The sequence below is a fragment of the Chiloscyllium plagiosum genome, chromosome 40 (assembly GCF_004010195.1).
Source record: "Chiloscyllium plagiosum isolate BGI_BamShark_2017 chromosome 40, ASM401019v2, whole genome shotgun sequence".
NCBI lineage: Eukaryota > Metazoa > Chordata > Chondrichthyes > Orectolobiformes > Hemiscylliidae > Chiloscyllium > Chiloscyllium plagiosum.
In genome coordinates, this window is record NC_057749.1 from 25,090,893 (window position 1) to 25,112,576 (window position 21,684).

General features: G+C 43.0%; 1 protein-coding gene across 10 annotated transcripts in view; it reads left to right on the forward strand.

Annotated features, from left to right (window-relative positions):
• The window catches only part of LOC122542628 (RNA-binding protein with multiple splicing 2), a 107,398-nt gene that overhangs the window by 65,344 nt on the left and 20,370 nt on the right, over window positions 1–21,684 (forward strand). For 4 of the 10 annotated variants that reach the window (XM_043680609.1, XM_043680611.1, XM_043680607.1 and 1 more), the window contains 4 exons: window positions 3,408–3,558; window positions 3,775–3,882; window positions 9,879–10,027; window positions 18,370–18,528. In XM_043680609.1, the coding sequence (XP_043536544.1) occupies window positions 3,408–3,558; window positions 3,775–3,882; window positions 9,879–10,027; window positions 18,370–18,513 (552 nt within the window). In that variant the 3' untranslated portion in view covers window positions 18,514–18,528. The other 6 variants (XM_043680615.1, XM_043680612.1, XM_043680613.1 and 3 more) reach the window with 5 other exon arrangements.

The following is a 21,684-nucleotide window of genomic DNA, read 5'->3' on the forward strand; positions in this document are numbered from 1 at the left end:
CCCATCTAATTAAGATCCTGTTGTACTCTGAAGTAATCTTCTTTGTCGACTATACTGCTGGTCACAGGCCTCCAATCTGAAAAGCAACACTCCACCACCACCATCTTCTACTTTCAAGCCAGTTCTGTATCCAAGTGGCTAGTTCTCCCTCCATTCCATGTGACCTAACCTTGCTAACCAGTCTCCCATGGGGAACCTTGTCAAATGCCTTACTGAAGTCCATATAGATCACCTCCACTGCTCTGACTTCATCAATCCTCTGTTATCACTTCAAAAATCTGCGCAGTTTCCTTTCAGGTCCAGAGATACATACTTACTTTTGGGTGCTCCTCCAAGCCAATTATTGTACAAGTCCCTTTTTTAGAAATGGGATGGCATTGCTTTAGTTAGACTTTCAAACTGATTTCTTGCTTCCCTACCCCTCCCCTCTCAGGAATGAACAAAGCACAATTCCCTTTACATTGACTTTTGATCTTGTTCCTGTGGAGAGACACTGATAATAGGCATGTCCAGTTCCATTCTTCTCTGCTCCTGTCATAACTTGGAATGTTTTGTTGTGTTAAGTGTTTTACATAACTACGAGGTCAGATTTTGAATGAAGGAAGTACCATTTTAGATATTGTCAGTGATTCCGACCTGTTAACCTATGGCCCATTTTAAAAAAGAATATGAAGCACAAAGTGCTCAGGTTCTTGCATGCTAAATTGTGGCTGAGTCTGAACATATCACTGGCATCTAGCCTCTATCCTTGGTATGAGATGCTTGCCATTTTTGCCTTGGCACTTTACAGAAATCAATATGGAGTTTAACTTCAGGACATTACCTCTGATATTCCATTGGAACTCTCACCCTGGCTATCCTGTTTGTCTTTTTGACCCTGCTCTCAGCAGAGCAGATACATTTTCTCCTTTTCCATGTCCTAGCATTTGCACCTATTTTAAGTCTCTCTCTGTCCTTTTACCACCATTAGCACTCACTTTGTCTTTTGCTTTGGGAGCCCTCCATCTGTTTCAATTTTCCCTGGGCCTTTCCAGAGAAGAGTCTTAGCCTCTCCATTTTCTTTCCCCACAGATATTGGCAGATTTTCTTACCTTGCCCTAGAGTTTTTTATTTAAAAATCTGTTTCCCTTGATTTTTAAATTGTGGCAATGCAGAATTTTTCTTGAATGTATCTTTTGTCCAGCCTTTAGTGTAGGTGAACCCCTCATTTGATCATGACCAGCAACTATTTTCATTTGCCACATGGGTAGACAACTCTGTTGTGCTTGGGGTCTACCGGTGTTGTTTTCAGAACCTTGTATTCTCAAGACTCCTTGTTGCTGCAGAAGTGGGTATTGATAGTGCAAAGTGTTGCACAAGAGTCCCTAAGCAAATGTAGACTGACAACTGAACAAGGAGTACCAATGTAAGTGTGGCTAAGTGGGAAACTCAAATGAGAAGCAGTGTTCGTTGAATCCCTACAGTGTGGAAATAGGCCATTTACCCAACAAGTCCACACTGACCCTCAGTATTCCATCAGACCCATTCCCCTACTTGTCCACACTTACCCCTGACTAATGCACCTAACTTACACATCCCTGAACACTACATGCAATTTAGCATGGTCAATACCTGACCTGTACATCTTTAGATTGTGAGAGGAAACCCATGCAGGCACAAGCAGTCACTTGAGGCTGGAATCGAACCCAGGTCCCTGGCAGCAGTGTTAACCACTGAGCACTGCCAGTGTTCTATTTGTTACTGTTCAATGTACATATAGCTTCTGCCATTGGATTCAATGCAAAGTGGGAATTGTTAACACAACACAACTCAAACTTTTTAAGTCTGTGCGCAGCTTTCAAGTGGCGTTACAATCATCAATATAATCATTTTCTAACTTCCTTTGGAAGGAGTACCTGTTTGTTTACTGAGCACATCTGGATATTATGTCAGCCAAGGGCTTTCTGAATACAATTGCCAATTTGCTAAGAATCAACCTGTTACTTTGCTTGGCTCTTGACCTATATCAGGTTGCTATTCCAACCTCCCCCTCACTTGAGTGCTTCACTGGAATGCAACGTTTGTTTTGATTTTTGACCTCTGGATGGGAACTAAAGGCTAATGAGAGGAATCATGTGCATCGTTCTTGTGGCCAACTTTCCTGAAACTTCAGAGTTGTAGGTTGTTTGAGCTGCTTTTCTCTGCGCTAATCCCAAAGCAGTCAGTCAGCTGTGAAGGGTTTAGTGCAACATGCATCTAGCAAATCATTTTTCAGTGTGCTGTCATTTTAGGCATCCTCTCAAATCAGTTTGTTTTCCTGGTATGTCTCTGCACACCATAATGTTATAAGGTTGCATGCACACATTGCTACAATATTTTGACTTAGATCAGAAGTGATCTCTGATCTCATGCCACCAGCATTATAGGTCTTTCTAAGTGGTCATCTTGATATCTTCACATCTGATTGAATGCCTCCAGGCACGATGGGGATGAAGAACAAACTGCTTGCAACCATCGATGTCGAAACCATTTCACCAGGAAAGGCTGGACAAGCAAGAAATTTAGCCAGCATCCTGTCCTATTAGGATCTACAATCGCAGCCTGTAGTGTATTTTAGGTGGTAGAAGGCAATTCTTTGACCAGACTCTGTTTCAAGAGGGTGGTAATTTGCTTGCTTGAATTACAAGTTTTATTTGAATTTGCTCTGTCCATTTTCTTTTTTTTAACAGAATGTTGACTTGAGAATATCGCCTAAGTTGTAGGAATAGTCCATTTTGGATGCTTTTGATTGACGTCTTCCTTCAGAAGCATTTTAAAAATGTGCTCAGTTGCAAATCGGTTTTGCTTAATGTAACTCTGCTGTTGGTATAAATGGAGTGGGACCTCCCTTTTATTGATATTGATAAAACTGGCCTTCAGTTGTTGGCATATCCCACTGGTTTGAGGTTTAGCTCTGAACCAAATGTGGTACATAACTTCCTAATCCTCCTCATAATCTATTTAACCTCCTGTTTTAATACCTTTTTTAGAATGTGCTGTCTGAAATGTTGTGGGTAACATTCAATGTTTTTTGGAAAAAAAATAATGTTCTATGGTAATGTTTGATCTTGGAGGGAAAAAAATCCCTTTTGTCTTTGACAGACACACGTGTCTAATTTTACAACTCCTGATGTGGATTTGAATTCTCAAGCTTTTTGAGTACAGTTCCTTCACCAGGTGAAGATGCGCAGCTCTGGAAACCTGAGATTTCAAATAAACCTGCCTGACTATAACCTGTGACTTCTGACTCGATCCACCCCAGTCCCACACCGGCACCTCCACATCATAGATTTGAACTGTCAAACTCCAAAAGTTCAAAGTTGCTATTGGGTTTGGAGGCTTAATGAAGTTGATGAGTTGAGACGCTGTGCTTGTTCCCGTTCCTGTAGGGCATTCGGTTTGATCCTGAAAATCCTCAAACTCTCCGGTTGGAATTTGCAAAGGCAAACACGAAGATGGCTAAAAGCAAACTGATGGCGACACCTAACCCCACAAATATGCACCCTGCCTTGGGAGCACACTTCATAGCACGGGACCCCTGTAAGTACATTGTTTTGATTCTTGCCTCCAGGTGACTCTTCAGGCTATGTTTGAAATACTTGCATTGATCTTAACAAGGACATAAACCATGAGGACTGCTTCCAGCATTACAGAGAGCAACTTGTGTGGCATTAATTGGAGTAATGCGTTGCATCGATATTTGTGTCATGGCGGGGAAATTTTAAGGAGCGTTCATCTTTGTTTCCACCCTTTTAGGTCCCCACTGCTGTGTCCCTCCACCACGCTTCCTCCAGCCGCTAGGATGGGATGCTGATCACGGATTTCTCCAAGGCCCGTCAGTACCACCCCACATGTGGCCGAGAGGTGGGCTTCTGTTGTGGTGGACTGGGTGCTCTCAGTTTAAAACTCCCTCCTCCAACCCCTATTCCCTCGTGGCCCACCCACCTCACCCTCGCCAAAACCTCTATTCTGTCTGAAGGTGGCACACTTTGCTCGAACACTCTATATCCTCTAGAATAGCTTGAAGTGTTGAAATTTCCCAGTGGTCAAGTGACCAACTCAAACCAGTCCTTGAATGGAAACCATGTTGCTTGAATGTACAGTATGGAAACAGACCTATTGGTCCAACGCCTCTTTGCCAACCAGATATCCTAAACTGATCTAATCCTATTTGCCAGCATATCTCCCCTCATTCCTTCCTATTCATGTACCCATTCAGATGCCTTTTAAATGCTGTAATTGTACCAGCCTCTACCACTTCCTCTGGCAGCCCATTCCATACAAGCACCACCCTCTGCATGAAAAGATTGTCCCTTAGGTCCTTTTTTAAATCTTGCCCCTCTTGCCTTAAACCCATGCCCTCTAGCTTTGGGCTCCCCTACCCTGGGCAAAAAGACCTTGCTTGTTCACCCTATCCGTGCCCTTCATGATTTTATAAACCTCTATAAGGTCACCCCTCAACTTCCAACATTCCAGGGAAATAGCCCCAGCCCATTTGGCCCCTCTCTATGGTTCAAACACTCCAACACTGGCAGCACCCTTCAATCTTTTCTGCCCCCTTTTCAAGTTTCACGACATCTTTCCCATAGCAGGGAGGCCAGAATTGAACGCAGTATTCCAACAGTGGCCTAACTAATGTCCTGTTCAGCTGCAACATGACCTCCCAGCTCCTATACTCAATGCACTGATCAAGAAAGGCAAGTTTGCCAAATGCAGTCTTCACTACCTTGTCTGCCTGTGACTCTACTTGCAAGGAATTATGAACCTGCACTCCAAGTCTTTATTTGACAGCACTCCCCAGGACCTTTACCATGAAGTGTATAAGTCCTACCCTGTTTTGCCTTCCTAAAATGCATTTATCTAAATTAAACTCCATCTGCCACTCCTCTGCCCATTGGCCCATCTGATCAAGATTCAGTTGCATTTTGAGGTAGCCTCCTTTGCTGTCCTCTACACCTCCCAGTTTTGGTATCATCTGCAAACCTACTATACTTCAAACATTCAGTACTAGCAACATGTGAACTCTATCTCTACATGACAGATTGTTTCTTGGATAGTTGAAGCATTAGTTTTATGATCCATATTACAGGAATGGCAAACTGTACTGCTATCATCACATGCAATAATGATTTATTTCCCAAGCCTCTGCCAGAAAGCATGCCGTTAGTCACCAATTCCCTCGTACCTTGTCCAAAGTGTTGCTGAACCCAAACAATGTTGACAGTATGACGGGGGAGAATTGTACACGGTGCCAAGTGCCCGACCAACTTGATTTTCTGAAGTGATTAGGACCAAAGGCTTGAATTTTTGTCTGAAAAATACTTCTCATGGAGAGGATGCTTTTAACCATGCAAACAGCACTTCAATCCCAGGGCCTCTTGGTATGTGGATTATTGCTAACTGGTGATCTTGGGTGCTTCCAGCAGTTCTGTGCTTTCTTTTGAGTAAGTCTCTAATTGCTCATTAGATTAAAGCAGCAAGACTGATGTTAAAACTCAAGAGTTTTTAACCCATCAATAAAAAGATCCAACTTTGCACTTTATATGGATAACTTTATATGTTTCTGCTGTCTGCCAAAGAACCAGGGGCTAATCACCCTGGAACTGATCCTCTGTGAGGGAAGTGTTCCAGTGGAGTTGCATTTTGTGGTGGCCATAATTGTCAGCATTCATGACCTGCAGTGTCACCTGACTCTTGATCTATCAAACAGGAAGAGCTCTCTTTCCTCCCCCCAGGCCTAATGTGTGATTGCTCTTGTACTTCCTAGATTTGAGGTAATCAGCATCCCTGATAGGAAAACACATTCCTCCCCATCGTCCCTCAAATGTGGATTCTATTTTGCATTTGTTTAGAATGTTTGTTGGATTACACTCCAATCGTGAGAAGTCAAATGCAGTCTTGACTGAGCCAACAGTCTGATTTTTAGAAGTGCTGGGAGGAAATCAAAGACCAGCTTTGTCACCCTTTTTTGATTTGGATTCGTCAATAGGTTATTAATTATGATTATAAGCAGCAAGTTTTGCTTTGTATTGGATTTCCGAGGCAAAGCATCTTTGCCGATGCACTTGAACATCAAGGCAGTACGGTTAATGTGATTTGTTTTGCACCTGTATTCTACTAGATGTCAATGTAGTGCAGCCAAGTTGCTGATTCTCCGCCTTGCTGCCCAGCAGCCCCCCCCCCCCCCCCGACCACATCCCTCATGGCCTGACCCTTGACAGAGAGGCATTGGACTGTCAGTGACTCAGTGGGTGAGACACCTAGGGCTGCCTTACAGAGGTGCTTAATCAATGGATTCACTTTGGGCTGCGTGATTGAAGTTTTTTTTAAGGGTGAAGCCATTACGCAAGACTGTGACATTGTTGGCGGTGACCCATGAGGCCGTTCCTGCAGTTTGTGGCAACAAATGCAGTCCCTCTGAAGGGATGAGTAATCCGTTCAGTCCCTCCAGTGTATTCTGCCATTCCATTAGACCATGACCAATCTCTCAGTCTCAACATACCCACTTATAGGATGATGTGTTAGCCATCCTTCCGGTGATGGTCTGTAGTACTTGATCAAGCCAGGAAACCGATCGTAGTCCCAGCCATAGCTGTCCATTGACACAGCTGCCCTTCTGAAGGGCCTTTAGGACTGAGAACCTCTTTTTCTGGAGAAGCCACGTCTGAGACTGGCACCCCCAACCAATGGGGAGCCTATTGCTATTCTGCCTAGAAACCAGTCCCTAATTTGGCTTGTTCATCAAAATTGCATCAAGCCCCAGACTTTGGCAGCACAGTGGCTAGCACCGTAGCCTCTTGGTGCCAGGGACCTGGGTTCAATATCACCCTCTGGTGACTCTGCAAACTCCCCACACACATTCTCCCTGTGTCTGCATGGGTTTCCTTTGGATGCTCTGGTTTTTTTTCCATAATCCAAATAAATGCAGATTAGGTGGATTAGCAATGCTAAATTGCCCATAGTGTCCAGGGATATGCAGGTTAGGTGGGCTAGCCATGAGAAAATACAGGGTTACAAGGGTTGGGTCACAGGCTGTGTTGGGTTGGGGAGCTCTTTGAGGGGTCAGTGCAGACTTGGAGTCAAACGGCCTCTTTCTGCACTGTAAGAATCATCTGTGATTCTATGACTCTGATCTTGACATGCATCAAACAGTCCAGGTCCTGACTCCTGAACAAAAACCACTTGTATTTTTGGTTGCACACACTAGACGACAATTCCTGACATTTTAGGTGAGCTATGGGCATGTAGGAAATTGCAAACCAAGGAACGACTTTTTAAATTGGCACGCTAACAGCCAGTTAGCACTGTTGGCACAAACTCAATATTTGCAAACCTGATATTCCTGTCTCCCACCTGTTGCAGTTAATGAAGGCAACTGACACCAAGATTGTGCTTCATAAACTCTGAATTGATGCTGACTTAGTTATTGAGCACAAATTTGCCTGCTGTCTCTTTAATCTGCAAAATCCCCATTGTGTTAAGCCAGTTCTGAGTAACGTTACACAGATGAGCTGGTAATTTTAAATGTTTCCAATCTGGAATAGGAAATGTTCAGAAATTTTCCAGCAGTTTTTCTAACAGATGAACAGAAAAATGAATGATCTGTGAAAACAAAAGATTGCTGTGAAAACTCTGCAGGTTTGGCAGCATCAGTGGAGAGAAAGTTAATATTTTTGAATCTGGCGATCCTTGCGGAACTCCAAATTCATCTATTGTTTTAATCAGCTTGGCAATGACACACAAATGCTTTTGCTTTGAACGTGGGGTTAACTATGAACCAAATGTTGAACAGGGAGAAAGTTCCTGTCCAGGCTGCCTTTTGGTTTTGAGGCTACAGTGGCCTCAGGATATAGGATGTTGCCATGCTTGGAGGATTTGAGCAAAAGGGAGAGGCAGAATAGGCTGGGGCTGTTTTTTCACTGGAGCGTCTGAGATTGAGGGGTGACCTTAGAAATTTATAAAATAATGAGGGGCATGAATAGGGTGAATAGACAGGTCTCTGCCCTGGGGTGGGGGAGTCCAAAGCTAAAGAGTTGAGGGTGAGGGGGGAAAGATTAAAAAGGGGACCTAAGCTGCAACTTTTCGCACAGTGGTGTGTTATGGAATGAGCTGCCAGAGGAAGTGGTAGAGGCTGGTACAATTGCAGTATTTCATAGACCTCTGATGGGTATATGAATAGGAAGGGTTTAGAGGAATATGGGCTAATTACTGGCAAAAGGACTAGACTAATTTAGGATATCTGGTCAGCATGGATGAGTTGGACTGAAGGGTTTGTCTCCGTGCTGTACATCTCTATGAATGGTTATTGGTAAGATGAACTTTGAAGAAAACTGGAATTAACCTACATTTTTCAACGGTCCAATCATCTGTGAGCATTAGCCTGAACATCTAGCAACAAAAAAATGGCTGTTGGATGTATTGAAGCTTTTGCTGTCCCTTGTAGATAATCGTCTCTCCATGTTTAGTTACAAAACATCAGACATCAAAATACTGGAAGCCACTGAGTTCCATCTGGTGGAAACTCAAAACTCTATTGGTTGGCTTTAGGCTGAGACAGTTATGGAGGTGTCCTGTACCTTTTTGAGTTGAATGACTTTGCAAGCATAGTGCTGGAGAATTTACAGTGTATCATTTGGTTGAGCAGCTAGCAGTACTTGGATTGCTATGAGACCACATTCAAATCTGGCCAATCAGTTTAAATTCTGCCCCAAGATACTAAACTCCAATCAAGTTTGGCTTTAATATGATCAAAATACCAAATTCAGTGGAACGATCTGATGCTTTGGGGTATAAATATTAAACAAATTGAACAGTTGGAGGAGAACTGCCAAGCCACCACCACTTGCAGACTGCCCGCAGAATAGCTCTCAAAGGTACCTTTATCTATCAACGACCTGTGAAACAGAAACCCTAAGACGACAAGCTGACAGAAGAAGGTATAAAGAAGATTCGACAGCTGGCCAGTTTTGAAATTTGAATTTTTTTAGTAAATCTTTAATTGGGGGTTTTATTGGACAAGTATTATAGAAGGCACAATGAGAGGTTACAGAAAGGAGTTGTAAATTGTGGTTGATTAATTATTAGACGTTTTTAAAAAAAATTAATTTTTTACTTTAGTGACCTTTTGGAATAGTTCTTTTCCTCAAATTTTAACACGGGTTAAAACATTTATTGCTGGTTTCAATTGGGGTTTTTTCCTCATGTCGCAACACAGTTTATATCTTGGTATATTCTAGGGAGGAGAGACTTGTGTACAAATGTCCTAAATCCTGGTTTCCATTTACTTGTGTGCACAGGTTGTGTTCTTGTCACCTTTCTTTAGTGTTTTGCTATAAACTTCCACACGTCAATGAATAAATCCGCAAGTTATCAAGTAAAAAGCAAAGATTAAGAGGGGATGCAAGAGCAAAATGTTTTTCAAATGTTGAGAGTCGTGGAAATCTGGAACTCGCTGCCTGTAAGGATGGTAGAGGCCTAAAATCTCAACACTGAGGAATTCTTTAGATTTCTTCTGTGTTTATTGCCCATCCCTAATTGCCCAGAGGACTGTTGGGGATGGGCACTAAATGCTGGTCCAGCCAGTGACACCCTTGTCCCATGAATGAACTACTTTTTTAAAAAAAAAGTATTAATGTCAAGGCTCCACCACTGGCCCAAAATGGGTTTAGAAGAGTTAGGTGGTGGTTTTTGACTGACTCAAGGGCCGCCCTCTGTGAATCTCTGACCAAGTCAAGTTACCTGTTTGGACTTGAACCCTGTGTTACATCTCTCTGGAGTCTCGATGTACTGTTGACGTTTGTGGCCTTCTTCCCTTCCGAGGTCGACTGGACTAAACCCGCGACTCTGTTCTTGTGTTTCAGACGACCTTGCAGGAACAGCACTGATCCCTGCATCTCCAGAGGCCTGGGCTCCCTATCCACTGTACACAACAGAGCTGACCCCTGCCATTCCACATACTGCGTTCACCTACCCTGCTGCTGCAGCTGCAGCTGCCGCACTTCACGCTCAGGTAACTAACGGTAGCTGTGTCAGCAACCGAGCACTCCCAGCACTTCTCTGCACAGGTCCTGATTTCTTCCTTGGAGTCTGATTTTTAGTTTTGTTTTGTTCTGCCTCCCTCTCCCTCTCTCTCTCCCTCTCCCCCCCCCCTCTCTCTCTCTCTCTCTCTCTCTCCCTCCCCCTCCCCCTCTGTTTGTTTTTGTACCTGAGCAGCCACGGTTTTCTTACTAATACACAGGCCCTAATCCAATCGACTGCCGCATCGCCAATCCTTACTGCCTTGAGACAGATTATTTTGCATGGATCACACACTACTTTCATTTTGGATCTAGGGGGCAGTAAATGGTGCTGTAACTAGTCTAGAATGAATTAGACACACCTTGTTTTCAGGGGTCAAAGGCTTGTGGTTGTGCAGGATAACTTCAAGCAAGAATGGATTATTAGACGAATTCAGTAAGTAAAACCGAGATTTTCTTTAAACACTAATGCATTGTATTTAATTGTTTGCTTTTATGTGCAGTGGTGCATTGCTTTAATGGGAGCTGTCTTGAAGATGGTGTTTCTTAAATGGGCTAGGGGGTGAGCTAATTTTAGACCCTTTTTTTTTATTCATTAAAGCCTAATGAAAAATGGCTCATTTATGGCAAAAATTCACCAATTTGAACTTTCTACAGAGGTATATATTGTACCTAGACATAGCAGTCATCTATCTCTGAGCAATAAGAATAGAAACATTATTCCCATTTTCTACTTTTTATGCTGGGAAATAATTGCTCTGTTTGGATGCACGGAAGATGAGGTAGGTTTTGTTAACTAACAGATGAAATGTCCTGGTTTGTTGAACTGCAATTAAAACTCAATACCTTTCCTCTTAAGGAATAAGAGTAGGGAAAGAGTATTTCCAAGTTGCATTTTGTAGATTAGATTCTCTACAGTGTGGAAACAGGCCCTTCGGCCCAACGAGTCCACACCAATCCTCCGAAGAGTGCCCCACACAGACTCCTTTCTCTCTGACTAATGCACCTAACAGTATGGGCAATTTAGCATGGCCAATTCACCTGACCTGCACATCTTTGACTATGGGACGAAACCAGAGCACCCGGAGGAAACCCACGCAGACACTGGGAGACTGCGAACTCCACAGAGTCTCCCTAGACTGGGATCGAACCTGGGACCCTGGTGCTGTAAGGCTGCAGTGCTAACCACTGAGCCACCGTGGCACCCCTAATTTCCCACCTGCTTTGGAAAAGCAAAACTATATATACAGTTTTGTTACAGACCATTCTTATTTTACAGCTGTACTTTTGTAAAACTTCTCTGATTAGCTCCAAGATAGAGATACCTCAAGTAGAAATGTTGATGCAGTTTAGCGCAATGGTTTGGACGACTGGTCAAATTGGAATGAATTGACTGCAATCTTTTAGACACCAAAACTGCTCTTAAGTCTGGACCTGCATGTCCTATGGAATGAGCTGAAAATGTGCTGCTGGAAAAGCGCAGCAGGTCAGGCAGCATCCAAGGAGCAGGAGAATCGACGTTTCAGGCATGAGCCCTTCTTCAGGAAACACTTCCTGTCCTATTGGAATGTTAAATTTCAGCCATCTAAGAATTATTCTACTGCACTGCCATTCATTTTTGGTCTGCACACAACAATCTGAAAACAAGCCTAGGGCTAGCCCAGCAAAGGTTCAAATCCCTGAGCACATGGATCTCCATTTGAAAGACGAATGATGCTAGCTGGGAAAGCTTAGCTGTTCAGGCAGCAGAGGAACAGGACCGTCTCTGTTTAGAACACACAGCTCTTCTTCAGCTCTTCGTTCCTGATGAAGAAGAGCTTTATGTTCGAAACGTGGACTCTCCTGCTGCCTGAACGGCTGTGCTTTTCCAGCACCACACTGGTCTCTGGTGGACCGAGGTCCGATTGCACCCTCCGACTGTATGGCGTTGGCACGTTCTCCCTGTGTCTGCGTGGGTTTCCTCCTGGTTTTCTGGTTTCCTTTCTCAGACCAAAGGTTTGCAGGCTAGGTGAATTGGCCATGCTAAATTGTCCAGGCATGTGCAGACTAGCTGAGTTAGCCATGGGAAATGTAGGGTTTCAGGAATACAGTATGGGGTTCAGTTTGGCCAGGCTGCTCTTTGGAGACTAGGGTCAATTGGCCTGCTTCCACATTGCAGGGGTTCTAGGATTCTGTGATGGTCCTTCATTCCATGTTTGAGCCTCTTTCCTTTTGCCTTTGAAAAGGCAGCAGCATACGAAGTATTTGCTGCTGCAACTAGATTTTATTCATGTCTGACCACGATGCTATAGCAAGTGGGAAGAATTGAGCTAGACTTTCCGACTTCCATAATTTGCTTCATGATCTGACATTCTATTTTAACCATGACCATTTTTCTTGGATTTTTGGCTTTAAAGCCAAGCGGTGTGTAACTTGAGTTCCAATTTGGTACTTCTGATTTGATGCAGTTGGTGACTGTGGAGGGGAGAGACAGCAGTTTCTTATTGATTTGTGTATTTTGAGCCTGACTGCAGTCCAGCTTTCTGTCAGTTGTTTGTTATCGAATACCCACAATGTGGAAACAGGCCCTTCGGCCCAGCCAGTCCACACTGACCCTGAGTGCCCCAACCAGGCCCACTCCCTGAACCTATCACTCTCTACATCTAGGAGAAAGTGAGGACTGCAGATGCTAGAGATCAGAGTCAAGAGTGTGGTGCTGGAAAAGCACAGCAGGTCAGGCAGCATCAGAGGAGCAGGAAAATTGGCATTTAGTTTTACCATGACTAATGCACCTAACCTACGCATCCCTGAACACTATGGGCAATTTAGCGTGGCCAGTCCACCCTAACCTGCATGGTTTTGGACTGTGGGAGGAAACCCACATAGAAACTGGGAGAATGTGCAAACCCCACATGGTTGCCCGAGGCTGGAATCAAGCCCAGGTCCCTGGTGCTGAGGTAGCAGTGCTAACCACTGAGCCACCGTGCCACCCACATAACAAAAGTAATTTGCTCAAAAACTATTGGCAATTTAAAGACTCCAGTTCCTGTCACCTGGTTGTGGAAGTGCCTTTTTGATTGTCACATGTCCCAAGGGACACTGAAGTTTTTTGTGTGCAGTACAGGCAGATCATACCATACAAAGTGCATCAGGGTAATGGGACAAAGAGAGGAATACAATATTACAGCTGCAGAGAAGGCAAATAAAGAGTGAGGCCTAGAAGAGGAAATGAAGTGGAAATAAACTAAAAGATCCAATCCACTAATCCTGTAAATTTCAATATTTTATGCTTTGTCTCTAGCATGTGTAGTATTCCCTTCCTGATCGATCTTTCATGATATCCAATTTGAGACTCTGCTTTGGGAACAATGTGGAAACTGATCTGATCTGTTCCCCTCAATTTTGGCCCTTGAGCCCAGAAGATACATTTCAAATCTACTTGGCTTTCAGTACTACAAGGTTGCATTGTGTGCGCATCTGACCTGGTTGACTAGGGTCTCTCTGCAAGGCCGAAGCATTGGATCTAACTGCAGAAAACATTCCTGGTACAGTCTCAAATCTGCCTCTTCGGGCTCTCCCTGTTAAAGGAGGGGCCAGTTGCAGAGTGAACCCTGAAGAGGGCTAGAATTGCTCTTGTCCACTCTCTGCCCTGAGATAATTTTGTTACAGACCACGCAAGGTTATTTTGCACGTAGCAAGTGTAATGCTTTCAGATTTGATGGGTTTCTTTGTTCAATCTCAAACTGCTGCTGTTGTCAGATGGATCACAGTTTGGCCTAAACGTGTTAAACGTGGCTGCACTGTGAACTAAAGTTGCTGATGAAATTTAAAGTTGCAAAATTGTTTTATGGTTTACCATTTGCTGGGTTATCCCAAACTTGCTTCAGATGTCTGCTACCCCCTTTGTCTTTTGTGCTGATTTTGAGGTGCACCTGATTGACTAATCTAGATGTGAGGTGAGATGATGCTGTTCATGGCCACTTGACATTCAGTTTACTTGGTGGTTGACCAACAGTATTTTGCTTTGGAAGTGCTTTTTCTCTTGTGGAAAATTGGAATCCAAATTCAGCCTCATTTACCTGGGATTCTAAAATCACTCTAGGGTAATGAGGACTGCAGATTAGTGTAGAGTGTGGTGCTGGAAGAGCACAGCAGGTCAGCCAGTATCCGAGGAGCAGGAGAATCGACGTTTCCTTCAGGAATGAGGCTGGGAACTTCGGGGTGGAGGGATAAATGGGAGGGGGGTGGGGGGAGGAATAGGTGGATGGAGGTGGGAGCATGCTGGCTGCTGATATTCTTACACATCCAAGAATAGAGAGAAATCTATTTCTAAATATTCACACATTAGTAGGTTTTATTGCTGTTTTGACTTGCCTCAACTGAAGCTCCTCTTGAATGTCCATCTAAAATAGACCTGCGCACAGCTGCAGAGAATGCTAGGAGTTGGCATTATGCTTGGCATATTGCAGTTGGCTAGACAGTTGGTTTATGAAGCAGTGTGATGCCAATAGCATGGGTTCACTTCCTGCACTGGCTGAGGTTACCATGAGAGAGAGCAGCCCTATGTTGTGGTGATATTCTGGGGGGCCTGGGTTTGAATCTTACCATGGTAGAAACTAAATTCAATAGAAACCAAATTTGGAATGGAGTCTAAGGTGCCTGTGCATCCATTATGGATTGTCAGTGGAAATAAAAAAAAAAATCTGGTTCACTAATGTCCCTTTTTAGGGAGGAAACTGCCATACTTATCTGGTCTGGCCTACGTGTGACTACAGACTCTCAGCAATGTGGTTGACTCTTAACTGCCCTCTGGGCAATAAATGCTAACCAAGGCATCCCTCAGTTTTTAAACAAAGACTATGGCAACATGACAGTGAATTGAGTCTGTGTAGCTCATGGCAATACTTGAGAATGCTTGATTCAAGCAAAATACTTTGGTTCTGGAAGTTTGAACATTTTAAAATTATTTTTGACTGGAGAGAGGAACAGAATGAATATTCAAACTCCCAGTTTGGATAGACATGTTGTGCAGAGATATTGGTGGAGGGCATCTAGTGGGGGGAAGATTGGAACTACTCGAGTAATAATTGATCTTATGGAAAAGTCGGCCCCCTATTTTTGGCCAAATAACCAGGAATTTTCCATACATCTCATGTAAAAGGCAACCCTTGTTCTTTACAGGTAACTGATTAACATTTGAGTCATTGTGCTGGCCGTCACATCCCACTCCAGATTTCCAGTCTGTCGGTGGTTCTGCTCCGTTCAACCTGCTGGCTGTTGTGTTCCACTCTGCGTTTTCAGAATTACCAGAATTCATTTTTTCCCTCTTTGTTTAGAAATCAGTTGGTATGGTATGAATTGTGATAGCATGAGTTTTGACCCCTTAAATAGCAACCATACAATAGTCGACCCTATAAATTTAACCTTAAAAAGTAGTCAAAAACATTCAGCAATTACTGTAGTATATATGGTATGTATTAGAAGTGGTGCTGGAACAATGGTTTGAGTGGACTCCTTCTGCACTAATGCTTCTGTGAATATAACCTTGCCTCAGAAACTTGCATATCCGAATTGGGATGTATAGTAGAGCAACTTGCAAATCATTGCCTGGCTTTTTTTTTGAGCTTTCGCAGTCCACCTTCATACTGGCCATGTTTACTCGCCCCATTCACTAACCCTGAGCCCAGCTCATTTGTGGAAAACATTTTCAACTCCGGGTCGCTTGAGGTAACTCCGTTTCAACTGCTAGTTCTTTCACTGATTTTTATCCAGCTGTTATGAGAAATGCAAGTTTTGTCTGCAACACCTGGATTCTGCTCTTCAGAAGCTGCACTGGCTAAGTCCACCTCTTACTTTCAAACACATTCTAAATTTTGGTGTCCTTGTAATAGCTCACCCAGGTCGCCTTCACCTTGCTGTTGAGTCTCCGTTAACTGCCAATTCAGCAACACCTCCGTTTGAATATGGAGGATCCTCAGTGGCATTTGATCGCAAAGGCCTGATGCTTGGTTAAACTGTTATCTGACGTTCAGATAAACGGGGATTCCTCTGTACTTTTTTTTTCCAAAACCCTCCAAAGTAACCAACCTCCGTCAATATTATTTCCTCCAGCCCTACAACACTCCAGAATTGTACTCCTGATTCTATCTAGGAGAAAGTGAGGACTGCAGATGCTGGAGGTCAGAGCTTAATGTGTTCCTGGAAAAGCGCAGCAGGTCAGGCAGCATCAAAGGAACAGGAGAATCGATGTTTTGGGCATAAGCAACGTCGATTCTCCTGTTCCTTAGCTGCCTGACCTGCTGCGCTTTTCCAGCAACACATTTTTAAGCTCCTGATTCTAACCATCTACATGTTCCTGAATTTAATCTATTGGCAGCTTTACCTCCAGCTATCTAAGTGCTAGGCTCAAATTTGCCCTTTACCCCTCACTTTCTTTCTAGGCACTTCATAATCCTTGCCTGTTAAGTCTCCTTGCTGTATTTTTTCAATTTTTTTTTTTGAAAAAATGTTTTTTCAAACTTTTGAAATGCTTGGGTAGCATGTCTATTTTACTGCAGTTAAGAACACAACACAGATTGGGTACAGAAACATAGAAAATCAGTGCAAGAGTAGGCTCCTTTTTTAAGCCTGGACCATCATTCAATGATGGCTGATCATGCAATCTCAATATCCCACTCCTGCTTTCTCTCCATACCCGTGGATCCCTTTAGCCCCAAGGGCCATGTCCAGCTCCCTCTTGAACCTATGTAATGAACTGGCCCCAGCAGCTTTCTGTGGGAGAATTCCATAGGTTGAGCTTCCTGAGTGAAAATATTCTTCCTCATCTCCGTCCTCAAATCACTGCCTTACCCCTTTATCCTTAGACTGTGCCCCCCTGAGTTCTGGACTTCCCCAACATACTATCCGCATCTAGCCTCTCCAGTCCAGATTTTGTCAGATCTCCCTGCTGCATTCCCCCCCCCCCCCCCCCCCCCCCCCAACCCCTCAGATTGTACAAACCAGTCTGTCTTTCTACTATCCGGAGAATCAGTCTGGTGAACACTTGAGTTCTCTAAAGAAAACCAGGAGGGATAGAGTTCCAGTAGCAGTAAGAAGTGGGCCATTTCTCCTCCTCCTCCTCCCCACTCCTAAAAAGACATTCTCTGTTTTAAACTGTTTCTTTCTTTGCCTCAATCTGTGCTGTCTTTTTGAAGCTAATTTAGTTTTGGATCTGCATCTGATCAGAGTTAAATAGCTCATTTTCTGTAACTATCTGAAGTTCATCTCAATGACTTCAGCAGCTTGCACTCCTAGATACTTTTGGATTGAGTAACTGTTCAATTGAAGGGTCTTGTTGGGAATGTTCCCTGTCATTTGAAAGCTTCCACTGTTGAGATTTTTTTTTTAACGATGAGAATCTCTGTGGAGTTGGAGAAATCTGCTTGAAGTTGCTGGTTACAGAATTGTCAGACCACCATGGTTTGTTTGTTTGTTTGTGATGAGCTGTTTGGAGATTTTATTTTTGAGAAGGGTGCTTTGAGTTGGATTGGAGTAAGAATTGCCTTTGTGTTTCTCCATGGGTAACAAGAAGGTATGCTTTTGAAAACCAATTACCTCCTTATGCTGGAGCAGTGCACTTTGCCAACTTTAGAAATTAAAATGTGTCGCCTGAACTACAAATCTGAAGCTGATTTTTCTTTTTTTCCCTTGAGAATTTTTGAGTTGATGCTGTGATCCATTCCTGTATTAATGGATTAATAATAGTCATACAGCATGGAAACAGACCCGTCGGTCCAACCAGTCCATTATCCCAAATTAAACTAGTCTCGATTTGAACTGGGGTGGACAAAGTTAAGAGTCTCAACACCAAGTTATAGTCTAACAGGTTTATTTGGAAGCACGAGCTTTCAAAGTGCTGCTCCCTCATCAGGTGGTTGTGGAGCAGAATCATAAGACACAGAATTTATACTGGTCTCACCTGCCCGTGCTTGGCCAATATCCCTCCAAACACTCTTTTTATTGATGAATGTATCTAGATGTCTTTTTAACTGTAATTATACCCCCATCCACCATTTCCTCTGGAAGTTCATTCCACACACAAACCACCTTTTTTAAAAAAAAAATTGCTCATGTCTCTTTTTTTTTTTAAATCTCTCTACCTTAAAATATGCCCCCTAGTCTTGAAATCCCTCACACTAGGGAAAAGACAACTATCATTCACCTTTTTTTAATATAAATCGTGAGGAATACAAATCTGAGGACACCCCCTAAACCTACGTTGAAGTGAAAAGGTCCAAGCTCCAAACCCTCCATTCCTGGCAACATCCTGATAATTCTCATCTAAATCCTTCCAGCTTTAATATCTTTCCTACAACAGGATGACCGGAACTGGATGCAGTATTCCAGAAGAGGCCTCACCAAAGTCCTGTGCAACCTCAGTGTAACATCCCAACTCCTCTACTCCGACCTGAGCAATGAAGGCAAGTGTGCTAAACACCTTAACCATCCGATCTATATGTGATACAAACTTTTAAAGAATTAATAATTGAACCCCTAGGTCTGTTTTACGACACTATCAAAGGCTTTACTTTTAATTGTACAAGTCTTGCCCTTGTTTATTTTAACAATGTAATACCTTGTGTTTAGCCAAATTAAACTCCATCTGCCACTTCTCAGCCCATTGACCCAATTGATCGGGTCTTTTTAATCTTGAATAACCTTCACTGTCTACTATACCACCAAGCTTGGTGTCATCCGCAAACTTACTAACGATGTTTTCTATCTTCTCTCAATCATTTATGTACATGACAAACGGGGACCCAGCACTGATCCCTGCAGAATGCTGTTGGTCGCTGGTCTCCAGTCTGAAAAACAACCCTCTACTATCGCTGTCTCGTTTTTAAGCCAATTTTGTATCCAATTGTTTGGCTCATCCTGAAACCCATGTGATCTAACTTTACTAATTAAGCTACCGTGTGGAACCTTGTCAAAAGCTTTAGTCAAGTCCAAATAAACTGCTGACCACTCTGCCCTCATCAATCATTTTGCTTGCTTCCTGAAAATATAACTCCAATTTGAGACACTGTTTCCCTTGCACAAAATCCTGCTGACTCTCTAATTATCCCTTTCCTCACAGCACCAGGAACCCAGGTTCAATTCCAGCCTCTGGCAACTGCAAACTCCACCACAGACATTCTCCCTGTGTCTGCGTGGGTTTCTTCCGGATGCTCTGGTTTCCTCCCACAGTCCAGAAATGTGCAGGTTAGGTGAATTGGCCATGCTAAGTTGCCCATAGTGTTCAGGGATGTGTAGGCTAGGCGCATTAATCAGGGGAAATGTAGGGTAATAATGGATGGGAATGGGTCCGGGTGGTGTGGTGTTCTGAGGGTCAGTGTGGGCCTTGTGGGCCAAATGGCCTGTTTCCCCACGGAATCTGAAAGGCATACAAATCCATCTTTCAGAATCACTTCCAACAACTTTTCACCTTGAAGTCAGATTCTCAGTTAGTAAATAACTACAATATACTTTCATTTAACTGCCCTATGCTTGATGGTCTGGAATAAATCTTGTGTGGCTCAAGGCACAGTTTGGCTTGAAGCACTATAGAAATGATCCAGACGGTGTCTTTTTAGCTGAGGACCTACTTGGCTGGGAGTGTGGTTGGATAAACACCTGGTGAATTCTGGAGCTGATGTTTGCAGATACAATTCCCTAATTTGTTTAGACACATGAACGACCTCCAGGGTTAAAGTGACTCTTGAACTATTAAATTTTGTTAGGCTCTTAATATACGTGAAACCAAATATTGCACTACCTGCCAAATTTCCAGAGATGGCAGAAGCTCATGAAATGAAATCTGTTAAAGATTTACCTACACCAGCAGAAGGAATGGCCTGATCCAAAATCCTGCTGGATTAAAGTGCACACCTCAAATTCAAATAGAATATTTTGTGTAAGTGTCTTGCTAGAGTAAAATTTGTAAAGCGCTCTAACTCCTCCTCACGCTGACATCGCTGAAAATGAATTTGTGGTATCCTTTTTCTTCAGACCTTTGTCTAAAAATAATCTCAAATCTTGACCCTTTCCAGAGACCCAAGTCCTTTCAAGGTGATCCCTAAGCTTTTTAAAAAAGTAAGGTGTACTTCTGTAAGACTCCAAAACAAATTTGAAACCAGTTGTCATGGTAATTAAAAGCAGCAGACCAAAGGATAGTGTTTCAAGGCTTCAGGCAATAATGACAGCAGTTTTTTGATCTGGTTTTTTGATCTCTTCATTAAGAGACTGTGAAAGCTGATAAACTAATGCTTTTGGAGGTTTCACTGCGATTGGCAAAAGTAGTGAGGAAAGAGATCAATCTGAGACTGGTACAGTTGAGAACAGAAAGGAGTCAAACAGGCAGGGACAAGGTAAGACGAAAAACTAAACTGCATTTATTTCAATGCAAGGGGCCTAACAGGGAAGGCAGATGAATTCAGGGTATGGTTAGGAACATGGGACTGGGATATCATAGCAATTACGGAAACATGGCTCAGGGATGGGCAGGACTGGCAGCTTAATGTTCCAGGATACAAATCCTACAGGAAGGATAGAAAGGGAGGCAAGAGAGGAGAAGGAGTGGCCTTTTTGATAAGGGATAGCATTACAGCTGTGCTGAGGGAGGATATTCCAGGAAATACATCCAGGGAAGTTATTTGGGTGGAACTGAGAAATAAGAAAGAGATGATCACCTTATTGGGATTGTATTATAGACCCCCTAATAGTCAGAGGGAAATTGAGAAACTTGTAAGGAGATCTCAGCTATCTGTAAGAATAATAGAGTAGTTATGGTAGGGGATTTTTAACTTTCCAAACATCGACTGGGACTGCCATAGAGTTAAAGGTTTTAAATGGAGAGGAATTTAAGTGCTACAAGACAATTTTCTGATTCAGTATGTGGATGTACCTACTAGAGAAATGCAAAACATGACCTCTTGGGAAATAAGGCAGGGCAGGTGACTGAGGTGTCAGTGGGGGAGCACTTTGGGGCCAGCGACCATAATTCTATTCGTTTTAAATTAGTGACGGAAAAGGATAGACCACATCTATAAGTTGAAGTTCTAAATTGAAGAAAGGCCAATTTTGACAGTGTTAGGCAAGAACTTTTGAAAGCTGATTGGGGACAGATGTTCTCAGGTAAAGGGACGGCTGGAAAATGGGAAGCCTTCAGAAATGAGAACGAGAATCCAGAAAAAGTATATTCCTGTCAGGGTGAAAGGGAAGGCTGGTAGGTATAGGGAATGCTGGATGACGAAAGAAATTGAGGGTTTGGTTAAGAAAAAGAAGGAAGCATATGTCCGGTATAGACAGGATAGATCGAGTGAATCCTTAGAAGAGTATAAAGAAAGTAGGAGTATACTTGAGGGCAAAAAGGGACATAAAATAGCTTTGGCAAATAGAATTAAGGAGAATCCAAAGGGTTTTTACAAATATATTAAGGACAAAAGGGTAACTAGGGAGACAATAGGGCCCCTCAAAGATCAGCAAGGCGGCCTTTGTGTGGAGCTGCAGAAAATGGGGGAGATACTAAATGAATATTTTGCATCAGTATTTACTGTGGAAAAGGATATGGAAGATATAGACTGTAGGGAAATAGATGGTGACATCTTGCAAAATGTCCAGATTACAGAGGAGAAAGTGCTGGATGTCTTGAAAC